At 38.6% G+C, this 13,800-nt stretch overlaps 1 protein-coding gene across 1 annotated transcript in view; it reads left to right on the top strand.

Moving 5' to 3' along the window:
- The window catches only part of DSG4 (desmoglein 4), a 39,875-nt gene that overhangs the window by 21,166 nt on the left and 4,909 nt on the right, over nt 1-13,800 (top strand). The window contains exons 10-14 of the mRNA XM_055558874.1: nt 5,473-5,744; nt 7,023-7,162; nt 9,709-9,936; nt 12,105-12,401; nt 13,655-13,797. Coding sequence (XP_055414849.1) covers nt 5,473-5,744; nt 7,023-7,162; nt 9,709-9,936; nt 12,105-12,401; nt 13,655-13,797 — 1,080 coding nt within the window. The remainder of the gene's footprint in view (nt 1-5,472; nt 5,745-7,022; nt 7,163-9,708; nt 9,937-12,104; nt 12,402-13,654; nt 13,798-13,800) is intronic.

Raw genomic sequence — 13,800 nt, 5'->3', positions numbered from 1 at the left:
AAGAGAGAGACAGGAGGTTGCCTATCACCTCATTAAATTCTGAATATTTAGTCACATTTTTTTCCAGGGATCAGAATTTGTTCTACCTTGCATCTTAATTAAAAATCAAGATCTAGACATGTCATGAAATTCTTACCTATCTTCTTACCACCTTTATCACTGTCTTCGTATATTATCTTACAATATATAACTTTTATTTTTGCTTTTAATCTGCCTCCTAAACTACTAAAATAAGAGCAAAAAAAAAAAATCTTTGAGCATAAACAACTTGACCTAAATATCTTTCCATCCCTTGCACCTGGTCCCATGTCCAGAAGATAGCAGCAGCTCACCAAACTTTGAGAGTAATGATGATGCCACTTACTGAAACTGCAGCTCTCACCGAAACAGGAGTCACTGAGCTTGAATGCAGAATTCATCATTTCTACAAAATTAGAAAAATGAGAAAGAAAACACGTTCATCACTCAGGCAGTGCACTATCTATGACATACATAATGTCTTCTGTGAGACCTAAAACTTTTTTTAAAGATCTACTTATATTATTGCAAAAAAGAAAAAAAAAAAACTACTGGAAATTCAATTTCATGAAAAATTGGTCAAGGTAGTATTAGACATGGTGTAAACAAAGTATGTGTATTTTTTCAGAATGATAACTTCCCAAGTTTCTTACAAAGAGCAGAAAACAATATGCTTTAAAACATCAAAATAATGTAGAAGGGCTAATGAAATTTAAAATCTTAATATCTGTGCCCTGATGCTGGGGAAAGATTGAAGACAGGAAGAGAAGGGGATGACAGAGGATGAGATGGTTGAATGGCATCACCAACTTAATGGGCATGAGTTTGAGCAAGCTCCGGGAGTTGGTGATGGACAGAGAAGCCTGGTGTGCTGCAGTCCGTGGGCTCACAAAGAGTCAGACACGACTGAGCAAATGAACTGAACTGAACTGAATATGTGTGCTAGCACACAGCCAAGAGAGCTATGCATGTAGAGGATATATGTGCAATTTTCCAAGATTTGGCATTTGGAACAAGGTCACTGATGTCCTCTGGGACTCTCTCCATATTCACTCAAGCTATCACTTAACCTCATAGGAACTGACCTCTAAGTCACAAGCTTTTGACTAAGATTTCTAGAACCCTTTTCTTAGTCTGAGGATATTATAAATAATTCACTTCAACCCAAATTTGAGAAATGAAGGGTACCAGGAATATGAATCAGACATAGTCCCAGTTTTCCAGGAACTATCCCACTTTATAGCCATCCCACTTGTAAATCACTTATAAGGATTTTCTGAGCAGAAAATCCTAACAGATTCATCCTCATGGTTTTCCCTTTGTTCTAGAAACCTTGCTCCTTTCAGGGCTGTGGTATCCTTAGTTTAGCAAACCTTTTTCTCCTTTTCCCCGCCAGCTCTCAATATTGCCCATAATTAATTAACCCCATTTCTTGGGTATGGAATCCTGGCAGGCCTACCCTCCTTAGGATTGGCCCCTGTGGTGTAACTTAACAAGAGAAAGACCTCTAAGAAAGTGAAAAATCTCTTTGTCAATAATTTTTTTTTTTGTATTTATGATCACATACGTATGGATAACAAAGAATATAAATAGATGGGGGAGTAAGCACACATTCACTTCAACATCAAAAAGAAAAGCAAAATACTATCCAATTGGAATTCTAACAAAAAAATACTGGTTGTGTATTTTTCTAATAACTCTAATCAAGATTTATTACACACTTGCTGACCCTGTTCCTACATGGGACACTGGTAAAGAATCCACCTGCCAATACGAAAGAGGCAAGAGACGTGGGTTTGATCCCTGGGTCGGGAAGATTCCCTGGAAGAAGAAATGGCCACCTGCTCCAGTATTCTTGTCTGGGAAATTCCATGGACAGAGGAGCCTGGTGAGCTATAGCCCATGGGGTCCCAAAGAGTCAGACACAACTGAGCACGCAGGCAAGCACTCTCTGGACACCAGTTATTGGGTTATATTATGTGTATAAAGGCTCTATGCATATTATCTCAATCATCACAACTAAGAGAAGAAAATATTATGATTCCTTTTTTTATAGAAAGTGAAACAAAACCAAAGAGGAAAACTAAGTTTTCTAAGTTCACCTAGGCAGCAAATGACAAAGACAAGTTCCAACCAGATGTCTCTGATTCCAAACTCATTCTTAACTGCCACCTCTGTGCCCTACAGTGTAATCCAGAGCCAGTAAACCAAGTTTTAGGAAAGAATTAGCGTCTGAAGATTTTTCCCTCTGTTGATTTCTGTAAGATCTTTCCCGACTGTGTGTGCCCTGCTGGTCAGATCAGATCAGATGAGTCGCTCAGTCGTGTCCGACTCTTTGCGACCCCATTAATCACAGCACGCCAGGTCTCCCTGTCCATCACCAACTCCCAGAGTTCACTGAGACTCACGTCCATCGAGTCAGCGATGCCATCCAACCATCTCATCCTCTGTCGTCCCCTTCTCCTCTTGCCCCCAATCCCTCCCAGCATCAGAGTCTTTTCCAATGAGTCAACTCTTCGCATGAGGTGGCCAAAGTACTGGAGTTTCAGCTTTAGCATCATTCCTTCCAAAGAAATCCCAGGGCTGATCTCCTTCAGAATGGACTGGTTGGATCTCCTTGCAGTCCAAGGGACTCTCAAGAGTCTTCTCCAACACCACAGTACAAAAGCATCAATTCTTTGACACTCAGCCTTCTTCACAGTCCAACTCTCACATCCATACATGACCACAGGAAAAACCATAGCCTTGACTAGGTGGACCTTTGTTGGCAAAGTAATGTCTCTGCTTCTGAACATGCTATCTAGGTTGGTCATAACTTTCCTTCCAAGGAGTAAGCGTCTTTTAATTTCATGGCTGCAGTCACCCTCTGCAGTGATTTTGGAGCCCAGAAAAATAAAGTCTGACACTGTTTCCACTGTTTCCCCATCTATTTCCCATGAAGTGGTGGGACCGGATGCCATGATCTTCATTTTCTGAATGTTGAGCTTTAAGCCAACTTTTTCACTCTCCACTTTCACTTTCATCAAGAGGCTTTTTGAGTTCCTCTTCACTTTCTGCCATAAGGGTGGTGTCATCTGCATATCTGAGGTTATTGATATTCCTCCTGGCAATCTTGATTCCAGCTTGTGTTTCTTCCAGTCCAGCGTTTCTCATGATGTACTCTGCACAGAAGTTAAATAAACAGGGTGACAATATACAGCCTTGACGAACTCCTTTTCCTATTTGGAACCAGTCTGTTGTTCCATGTCCAGTTCTAACTGTTACTTCCTGATCTGCATACAAATTTCTCAAGAGGCAGATCAGGTGGTCTGGTATTCCCATCTCTTTCAGAATTTTCCACAGTTTATTGTGATCCACACAGTCAAAGGCTTTGACATAGTCAATAAAGCAGAAGTAGATGTTTTTCTGGAACTCTCTTGCTTTTTCCATGATCCAGCGGATGTTGGCAATTTGATCTCTGGTTCCTCTGCCTTTTCTAAAACCAGCTTGAACATCAGGAAGTTCACGGTTCACATATTGCTGAAGCCTGGCTTGGAGAATTTTGAGCATTACTTTACTAGCGTGTGAGATGAGTGCAATTGTGCGGTAGTTTGAGCATTCTTTAGCATTGCCTTTCTTTGGGATTGGAATGAACACTGACCTTTTCCAGTCCTGTGGCCACTGCTGAGTTTTCCAAATTTGCTGGCATATTGAGTGCAGCACTTTCACAGCATCATCTTTCAGGATTTGGAATAGCTCAACTGGAATTCCGTCACCTCCACTAGCTTTGTTCGTAGTGATGCTTTCTAAGGCCCACTTGACTTCACATTCCAGGATGTCTGGCTCTAGGTCAGTGATCACACCATCGTGATTATCTGGGTCGTGAAGATCTTTTTGTACAGCTCTTCTGTGTATTCTTGCCATCTCTTCTTAATATCTTCTGCTTCTGTTAGGTCCATACCATTTCTGTCCTTTATCGAGCTCATCTTTGCATGAAATGTTCCTTTGGTATCTCTGATTTTCTTGAAGAGATCCCTAGTCTTTCCCATTCTGTTGTTTTCCTCTATTTCTTTGCCCTGCTGGTCAGACACATCTATACCAGAAAATGTCAATTCCTGGGCATTTCAGCAATTGAAATCCCAAATCTCAAGGGTTTTAGCTGAATTTTAAGTGAGACATGTTGAGCCAGCCCCAAACAAGAACCCTAGTAAATTCCTGTAAATATTTCTATCTTATTACCTCCTGTGAAGAATTTAACCAAAATCTAGAACATTCATGAGGTTATGGAATTTCCCTGAGAAGCAGAGATTTGTCTAAGATTCTTGCTGATGATACTCATATCTTAACTTCTGTTATTGGTAAATGTGTTGCAATTGATGTTTATCTTAGCTTCCAGGGCACTTCTAACAGCACCCAGTACTCCCTTTTCTACAACTTTTTTTTTACAAATGGAGAAGATGGATCTCTTCCAATTGAAAATTCATTTTTGAGCCCACAATTCATTTCAGCTCTGTGCTGAATCATTGTTGGTGACTTTTCATGTCACCACATCAGTCATTCTGGATCAAAAGATTCTATTCATCTTTTATCCAAAGAACCCATCTCAAAGGTGACTTTTCTCATTTGAATGTGCCCTATGAAGGAGTCTTCTTGTTCACCAGACTCAGCACAATTAAATTATAGTTGAGGGCTCTAATAGTCTATAATAGCTATAGACTATAATAGTCACAAATTCTCCTTTAGAAGTTGTTTGCATCATTTTTCAAAATTACAGGTTCAGTTACATCATATATACTGGCTTCTAGGTTCTCTGATTATACTTCCAAGATATTCTCAGATAGGCATTCTACGAAAGAGACCTGGCTACTATTTATTCATTTAATAACTGTGAATATTTTTATTTCATTACTTTTTATTTTTCATAAGCACCTCATTTGGAAAGAAGGGTCATCTTTCATTTTAGGGTTTTATGTATGAAGTTCAAAACTCCAAAACTAGAGTCCAACTTAAAGTCACAGGCCTAAATGATCCATGTACCATGTACCTGGTTATGCCAAAAGATAAAGGAAATAACATGTCTGATATATCTAAGTGAACGTGAAAGCGTTAGTCAATCAATCTTTGTGACCCCATGAACTGTAGCCCACCAGGTCCTCTGTCCGTGGGGCTCTCCAGGCAAGAATACTGGAGTGGGTTGTCATGCCCTTCTCCAGGGGATCTTCTCCACCCAGGGATCAAACCAGGGTCTCCTGCACTGCAGGCAGATTCTTTACCATCTGAGACACCAGGGAAGCCCATGATATACATAATGCAGTAACAAACAAAATTCGATCGGTTCAAGAGCAGAATTGCACAGCTCCTGGCCTTTATTTTAGTGTACTGCTTTTTAAATTTTGACTTCTAATTCTATCAAGAAAGTCTTCTTGCTGTTTCAGAGTTTTGTTGTTGTTTTTTTTTAACTTTCTATCATTTCAGACGCTGGATTATGAACAAGTGCCTAATATTCATCTTAGCATTGGAGTTAAAAACCAAGCTGAGTTTCACCACTCGGTTGCCTCTCAATTCCGAATGCACTCAACCCCTGTGAGAATTCAGGTTGTTAACGTGAGAGAAGGACCTGCATTTCAACCAAATTCTATGACGTTCAGTGTGCGAGAAGGACTGAAAGGAAATTCCTTATTGAATTTTGTGCTTGGCACATACACAGCTATAGATTTGGATACAGGAAATCCTGCAACAAACGTCAGGTACTGCACATATTTTGCTCGTGTTAAAGAGATAAAGCTCAGCTCTTCCTATATTAATTCACAAGAAGGTGCTACTTTTGAAGTTTTGCTTTGCTTTTTGTCTTCGTTTTAGAAGATGACTGTGGTACTAACTTTATTTCAGAATTTTAATAGTGCTTTAGAGGCAGTAAGGGCTCCAACAGGTTAAAGGAGTAATTGCGTCCAGCGAGCAGTTGTAAGATCAAAGAGCCACCTACAGATACTCTGAGTCTCTCTGACCTTTTGTGCCCGGCTATACTACCCTGGCCCCAGGATGATTAAGCTATATTATAAACAATAAGGCATCATAAAAGATGAGTCACTGTTTTTCCTTAAAATCTGTGTTATCTAATGACTTTGGGGCTAATTTCAATCTCCTACTTGACCTAAAACAAAAAAGTAAAAAAAAAGAAGAGGCTGAAACATAGGTGTTTCAGAAATTTGATGAATCTTAAGAGAATCAGAACTGAAAAAATAGAAAAGTAGGTATTAGGGTCACTAGATACACAGATTATATATGAGTTAGATCTATGTAAGATATCCTGGAAAATAATTATAGTGAAATATACAAGTATTCTCTTTATCTTTTCCTTCCAATATATTTGGAATGAGCAAAGTCTACTGACCTATCAGTTACTTTTGACATAAAAATTTTTGATTATTTAATCAGCTAATAAATAGGTAGACAACAAAAACTGTGAAGTCTATCAGAGGAAAGAATGTGCAAGGTAAGTGTCTTGGACGTTTGAATTTATGCCTGGTACAGAGAACAGATGTTCTACCAATAAGGTCAAAAGCTTTGAATCCATTATATGTAAAAAAAAAAAAAAATTCCACATACACAAGCAGACTAGATGATACCACAACCTCTAACAGGCCAACCATGAGGGGCTCTGAAACCAGTATGTATTAAAATCTAAGAAAAAAATGTATCACATGTGAAAATGAATAAAGCACATTCTCACATTCTTTCAATAGACACTGCTATGATTTTATAAACAGCCCTGAAATAATTTCATACATTCTATTAACAATTATATTAAGAGCCAGAAGAGTAAGAATTATGAGATTATAAAATTCTGTTGTGAATCTGTACATAAATATGTTCTATACTGGAATTTTATTTTCTATACATTTTATAAACTGACTCAATTGTCACTATAAAGCATGCAAATACCATATATAAGAGTAACACATTGTGCAGCTTAAAATGATTAACTTTTACATAAGCAAATGATGAATGTATTTATTTAAAAACAGGTATATCATAGGACATGACGCAGGCAACTGGTTAAAAATAGATTCAAGGACTGGAGAGATACAATTTTCTAGGGAATTTGATAAGAAGTCAAAATATATTACCAATGGGATATACACAGCAGAGATCCTGGCTATAGATGGTAAGAAAATTTATTGTCAATTCTTAATAAAATTATTACTAAAACATTCAATACAAGTAATATTCTAATGTTAATACTAGATTGACTCAAATCCAACATACAGTTTATTGGTGTCTTTAAGACTTATAGAGAGTTCTAAATACCTTAGATCAAGGACTGAGTTCAGTATCCTTATAATCATAATTTACATTTAAGTCATAATTTATTTCACCTATTTACAAAAAAGAATTGTATGTGATTTACAGTGTGAAGCATAAAAGTTAAAATATGTAAATAAAATTCAGTTTCTGCTTTTTACTTCATCTCTTGAGAGAATTGATCAGCTTGTACAGTATGTTAGAAATGTTTACTTAAGTAAGTGCTACAAAGTGTGCTCAAAATTCACCTGCAGGTAAGGCAGCGTCCCGAAGTATATAGTTATTTCAGAACCACTAAAACTGAGCTACAATAAGAGGCCTGTGTGAGTACTGTTATCCAAAGAAAAATGCTGAAGACCAAGAAAGCACAAGGTTATTCCAAATATAAGATTCAAATTACATTTGTAAGTGCAGATGCACTGAAGTAACTTGTAATTGAGCAGTTCCTCACATGAGAAAATCTATTAAACATTCCTCTTGGTGAGCAGCAACAGAAATTTGTTTAGCAATAGTTAATGATTCTCCAGAACAAAGGCTACTACTGTTATTTCCTAGCAGTAGCTAGGAAACCAGCCACTATGAAACAAAACAGCAGAAAAAGCTCAGTAACCAGGAAAGAAGGGAGAAGATGTCTCAAGTACATACCTAATAGAAGATAGATATTGCAGGATTGCATTAAGTTTATACCTGAGATTTACAGTAGCCAAACAAAGAGAAAGATAAACAGTCAGTATAGGATTGAAAGAGAAACCATGGTAATACCCAAACAATTACATACATTCTAGTCTTCATCCCATGAGTGTCACTTTCAGCATCTGCGTGAGTTATATAAATATTTATTTTCAGTATTCTGAAAATGAATTCTAGCCAGGTTGATCACAGCCAATGAGTCATACGAGAAAATCCAATTCTAGTTCAAAAACTAGAATAAAACATTAGTCAAGTAAATAAAAACAAAACTACATGAAAATGTACCCACAGAAACCTAAAAACGAGGGCCATTGTTTATTCCCCTAAGCCGAGCGTCTGCACTGGCACAAGCCTTCCAGATAGCTGGAATACGTTTGCTCAAGGATGCTCGGCCACTAGGTGAAGCAGCAGAGCTCTGCCTATAGCAGGCAGACACAACAAGGAGCAGATGCTGTAGACAGTGTTTTTAGCTGTGGTTTGCCACAGAAAGTGAAAGTCGCTCAGTCGCGTCTGACTCTTTACGACCACATGGACTATACAGTCCATGGAATTCTTCTGGTCAGAATACTGGAGTGGGTAGCCTTTCCCTTCTCCAGGGGATCTTCCTAACCCAGGGATCGAACCCAGATATCCCACATTGCAGGCGGAGTCTTTACCAGCTGAGCCACCAGCGAAGCCCACAGCCCAAGGCCATAAGAAAGTTCCAGAGGATGAGAGAACAACACAGCACATAATCTAATCTACGGGATAATCTAGTGTCTCTCTAATGAACCTAAGTCTAGAATAGAAAGTCAACTCCCAAATCAGGTATAAGAACACACTGTACAAAACCATATACAGTATGAATAGGCTCCTGGTTTGTTATCATTCGAGTAACTAAATGACTCTACCATTTAGGCATACAGAAGACATCTTTAAAAGACATTTATTAACGTCACAAAGAGTGACCTAGCAAAATACCTAGAGATGATAGTGTTCTGACTTACAAATGAAAATACTAAGACTCTCTGCAATTAAAAAACAAAACAATTCTTTATTCAACATAAAGTATAAAAGTAGACTAAAAGCCCAGACTCCTATTTCTTTGTCCTCTGCTCCTTCTAATAATATACTAACCCAAAATTTGTTTCAAATGGGTTAGGAAAAAAGCAAATATATTTATATTTGTTTTCAAAAGTACCATTTCAGAGAGAAACAGTGTCTATCTAATGGATGGATTTAAACAGTGAAACAGAAAAAAAAAAAAAACTCAAACAATTATTTAACTTCAATTGCAGTTATTTCCACAAACACCGGACTCAGTAAGTACCCAGAATGAAAGGCTCTAAAATGGACTACAGGGGTCTCATTTGGGGAGATACGGTGGACTAGAAAGCAGTAAACCTTCTCTGAGAAAGGACGCCGAATTTTGCATTCTGAGATATGTAGCTGAATGAAACAGGGATGAAACAACATTTTAGGAAGAGTGACTAGAAGGCACAAGTGTTTGGTTTAGGAAAGAACGAGTTCAAAGAACTAAAAAGAAGCCACTGTGCCCAGAAGGTGCTAAGCAAAGGCAAGCATGGCTTCAGGAGATTTAAGCAGGCAGGATCCTATCACATACCAGCTCAGGAGTCAAGTAATGTATTCCTCTATGCTGTGGCATCATCATGGGATATGAGAAAGAATTTTCTCCCCAACACCATTTACCCCAACACCCTATATGTCTTGCTGTTTCAGATGGCTCTCTAAAAACGGCCACGGGAACCATATGTATCGAAGTTCCTGATGTCAACGATTACTGCCCAGTCATTGTTGCTGAGAGAGAAACCATCTGCATTGCCTCTCCCTCCATCCTTATCTCTGCTGCAGGCGTTAACAGTCACCCTTATGGGTCTCCCTTTACCTTCTGTGTTGTTAATGAACCCCCAGGGACAGCGGACATTTGGGATATCACATTAGTAAATGGTAAGTAGGATGCAAATTTGCTTATACTCTAAGGCCAAAAGTAAAAACAATTACCAAATAATTAGTCAAGTCACATAATAATACTTTCCGACTCTATGTCCACCAAAAGTGTAAAGAGTCCATAATAGTATGCGTGTTTATGGTAACTGTTGCTACTTTAAAATAAAGGCCTCACATTGATAAAAATTGAGATGTCATTTCAGGCATCTTAACAATTTATGTACCTTGGGTTCTTTTTCCTGAGATGTTAGATGTATAATAGAAAATGAAATGTTTTGGACATGTGCATTCTGGACATGTGCATACTAAGTCACTTCAGTCATGTCCAGCTCTTTGCGACCCTATGGACTGTAGAGACTAGCTCGCCAGGCTCCTCTTTCCATGGGATTCTCCAGGCAAGAATACTGGAGAGGGTTGCCATTTCCTCCTCCAGGGGTTCTTCCCAACCCAGGGATCAAACCCGCGTCTCTTACATCTCCTGCATTGGCCAGCGGGTCCTTTACCACCTGGTAAAGTGCCACTTGGGAAGCTCCCATTCTGGCCACAATAGCTCTCTCGTCAGACATTCATTTGGAGAAACAGGAGAGACGTTGTAGGTAGGGTGGTAAGATGGTGGTCAGAGTTCAAGGTAAGAGGAAAAATCCACCTTTCTGAAGCCACCAAGCTTTTCCATTCATCCTAAAATGATGCCAGGAAAAAAAAATGCCACCATTGACTTGGAGGAAATCGGGTAACCTGTTTTCACCATAAAACCTTTTAGCCCTTTCACACAAAACCACCTTAATATTTTTAAAAGCTAAGCAATTGCATTAAAATCAATATAACTCTGAATTCAATGTTCACTACAAAAATCAATATGTTGTTCTTAAATAATTGCTAACTACTTTTTCCTCATTCATATCCTAGATTTTATGAGGAAAAACAAGAAAAAATATTCAGCATGAGATATTTCTATCACAGATTTACCAGTAAAAAATATAGTCTTATTGGAAAGAATATTCTTAGGGTCCTATTTACATGCATGTCTTGAAGAAAAGAAAAAATCCCACTTAACAAAAGGCTGGGGCCATGCCTTATTTGACTCTTACTTTGAGCTCAGGTTACATTTTGGTAGACATAGCCAGGTTATTACATAGCTAATTGAAAGCAATAACCCATAATAATAATAATTAACAATAATAATAATTGAGTGTTAAGGATTCATCAATTACTATTCATGATTTAGGAGTAAGTCATTTCTAAGGCCTCCTCAGGTTGATAAATTACAACCTATATGTTAAGCAATGGTTTCTATAAAAATCAATAGATAATCACAGCACAAAGAATTAGTAAAATAATAGTTTTTGGAATAAGTTTAAATGTTAAGACAGTGATTTTGAATAAGAGATGAACAACAGTCTTCATGAGGGTATTTGGAAGCTGTCATCCCAAATAGAAAACTTCTAATATTTCCTTTCAGCTCAATATTCTTCATTCATTGGACAAATATCCACTGAGTGCATACTATATGCCAAGTATTGTTGCTCTGGAAATAAGCATCATAAGTGTTAATTTTTAAAAACTGACAATGTATTCTATGACTAAAGGAGCATGAAAAAAAGTCAGATCCTAAGTTAATCATGGGTATTAGGAAGAGTTACTCACCAAAACGTTTTTTAAATTTTTCCTGTATATTCAAGTACAGTCACTTGACAATTTCTGTGTTACTTTTAGGTATACAACAAAGTGATTCAGTTATACATACAAATATACCCATTCTTTTCCAAATTCTTTTTCCATATGGATTTTTACAGAGTATTGAGTAAAGTTCCCTCTACTATACAGTAGAACCTTATTTTTTATCTATTTTATATATTGTGGTATCTATCTGTAAATCCCCAATTCCTAATTTATCCCTCCCCCATTTCCCCTTTGGTCATCAAAAGCTTGTTTTCTATGTTTGTGCTATTTCTGTTTTGTGAATAAATTCATCTGTATCATCTCTTTATATTTCACATATAAGCTATATCATATGATACTCTTCTTTCTCTGTCTGACTTTACTTAGTATTATAATCTCTAGGTCTGTTCATGTTGCTGCAATATGACTTCGTTCTTTTCTATGACTGTGTAATATTCCATTGTACATATGTACCCCATCTTTAATTTATTTTCTCTCTTGCCTTTCAGCTACCTCCGCAATCCTGAAAGCTGAGCAGACTTTATATTCCGGATACTACGAAATCCCGATCCTAGTAAAGGACAGTTTTAACAGAGCATGCGAATTGCCGCAGATCGTGGAGCTAAGGGCCTGTGACTGTGACGGCAAGCACGGGTGCTGGTCCTCGGGCGCCACAGACGTCAGCGCCGGGGCTGCGAGCTCTGTCACCAGTGTGTCTGTCACTGACGGCCAAACCGAGGCTTCAAATGTTGGTATGGGATCAACAGGGATTGGCATGATCACGATGGGCGTCTTACTGCTGCTTCGTAAGTACTGGATTAAATCCCTCTTTTCAGCAGTTCTTCAAAATAAGAATGTAATCAGGTTCACTGGAATGGCCATTTCTTTTCAGTACCTATGGCAATGTTTGTGGAAATCTGGAAATAAGCAATGGGATTGATATGGGCATGTTACTTGTTCAATAATGGTAAGTAAGAATATTCACTGGAAGGACAAATGCTGACACTGAAACTCCAATACTCTGGCCACCTGACATGAAGACCCAACTCATTGGAAAAGACCCTGATACTGGGAAAGACTGAGGGTACGAGGAGAAGGGGGCGACAGAGGATGCGATGGTTGGATGGCATCACCAACTCAGTGGACATGAGTTTGAGCAAACTCTGGGAGATAGTGAAGGACAGGGAAGCCTCATGTGCTGCAGTCCATGGGGTCCCAAAGAGTTGGACATGACTGAGTAACTAAACAACAACAACAACAACAACAAAAAAAAAGTCCAGGGTTAGTGAGGGTCAAAAAGATGGGAAATATGCAAGTCCCTAAGTATAGTATTTTTGCTGTTGTTCAGTTGCTCAGTCGTGTCTGCTTTATAGCAGAGCATAAAGGAATCGCATCATGACAATTTCAGCAGAGTCCTTTAAGAGCAGAAAAGCAGAAGTAATTAAGTCTAAATAGGAAAGTTGGGGAAGGACACAGGAAAAGCACAGACATAAACACACATGTAAAATGTGCACACATGTACATAGGGGACTAGGAAACATAAAACTGAATTTGAATCCTGGATCTGCCAACAACCACTTTGGAGTCTTAGATAAGCAGGAAGAAAGAACCTTATTTGCCTAATCTGTCATTAAAGTTTACCTGATCTTAAGTGATTAGCGGATTTGTATTTATAAACACAGATACGTATCCTCAATCCTTAATGTTACTCAATCAGTCATGTCCGACTCTTTGCAACCCCATGGACTGTAGCCTACCAGGCTCCTCTGTCCATGGGATTTCCCAGGCAAGAATACTGGAGTGAGTTGCTATTTCCTTCTCCCGGGGATCTTCCCGACCCAGGAATCAAACTTGGGTCTCCTATGCTGCAGGGATATTCTTTACCATCTGAGCCACCAGGGAAGCCCCACTCAATCCTTTAGGGGAAATTAATGCATTACATTTGTATTTTTCCCTCTAGTTCTGAATGTCATGCCACATTTTCCCAAAAGTGATGCATTTGATGACTTCCTAAATTGAGCAATATGTGTTAACTCTTCCTTTCCACTTTCTTGGGCAGTGGCACCGCTCTTGCTGCTCCTGTGCTGCTGCTGCAAACGAAAACAGCCAGAAGGGCTGGGGACGAGTTTTGCTCCTGTGCCTGAGGGGGGAGAAGGAGTGGTGCAATCCTGGAGAATAGAAGGGGCCCATCCCGAGGACAGGGTG

Source organism: Bubalus kerabau, chromosome 21, assembly GCF_029407905.1.
Source record: "Bubalus kerabau isolate K-KA32 ecotype Philippines breed swamp buffalo chromosome 21, PCC_UOA_SB_1v2, whole genome shotgun sequence".
Lineage (NCBI taxonomy): Eukaryota > Metazoa > Chordata > Mammalia > Artiodactyla > Bovidae > Bubalus > Bubalus kerabau.
The sequence above is the reverse complement of the archived record's forward strand: the minus strand, read 5'-3'. Positions and strand labels throughout refer to the sequence as shown.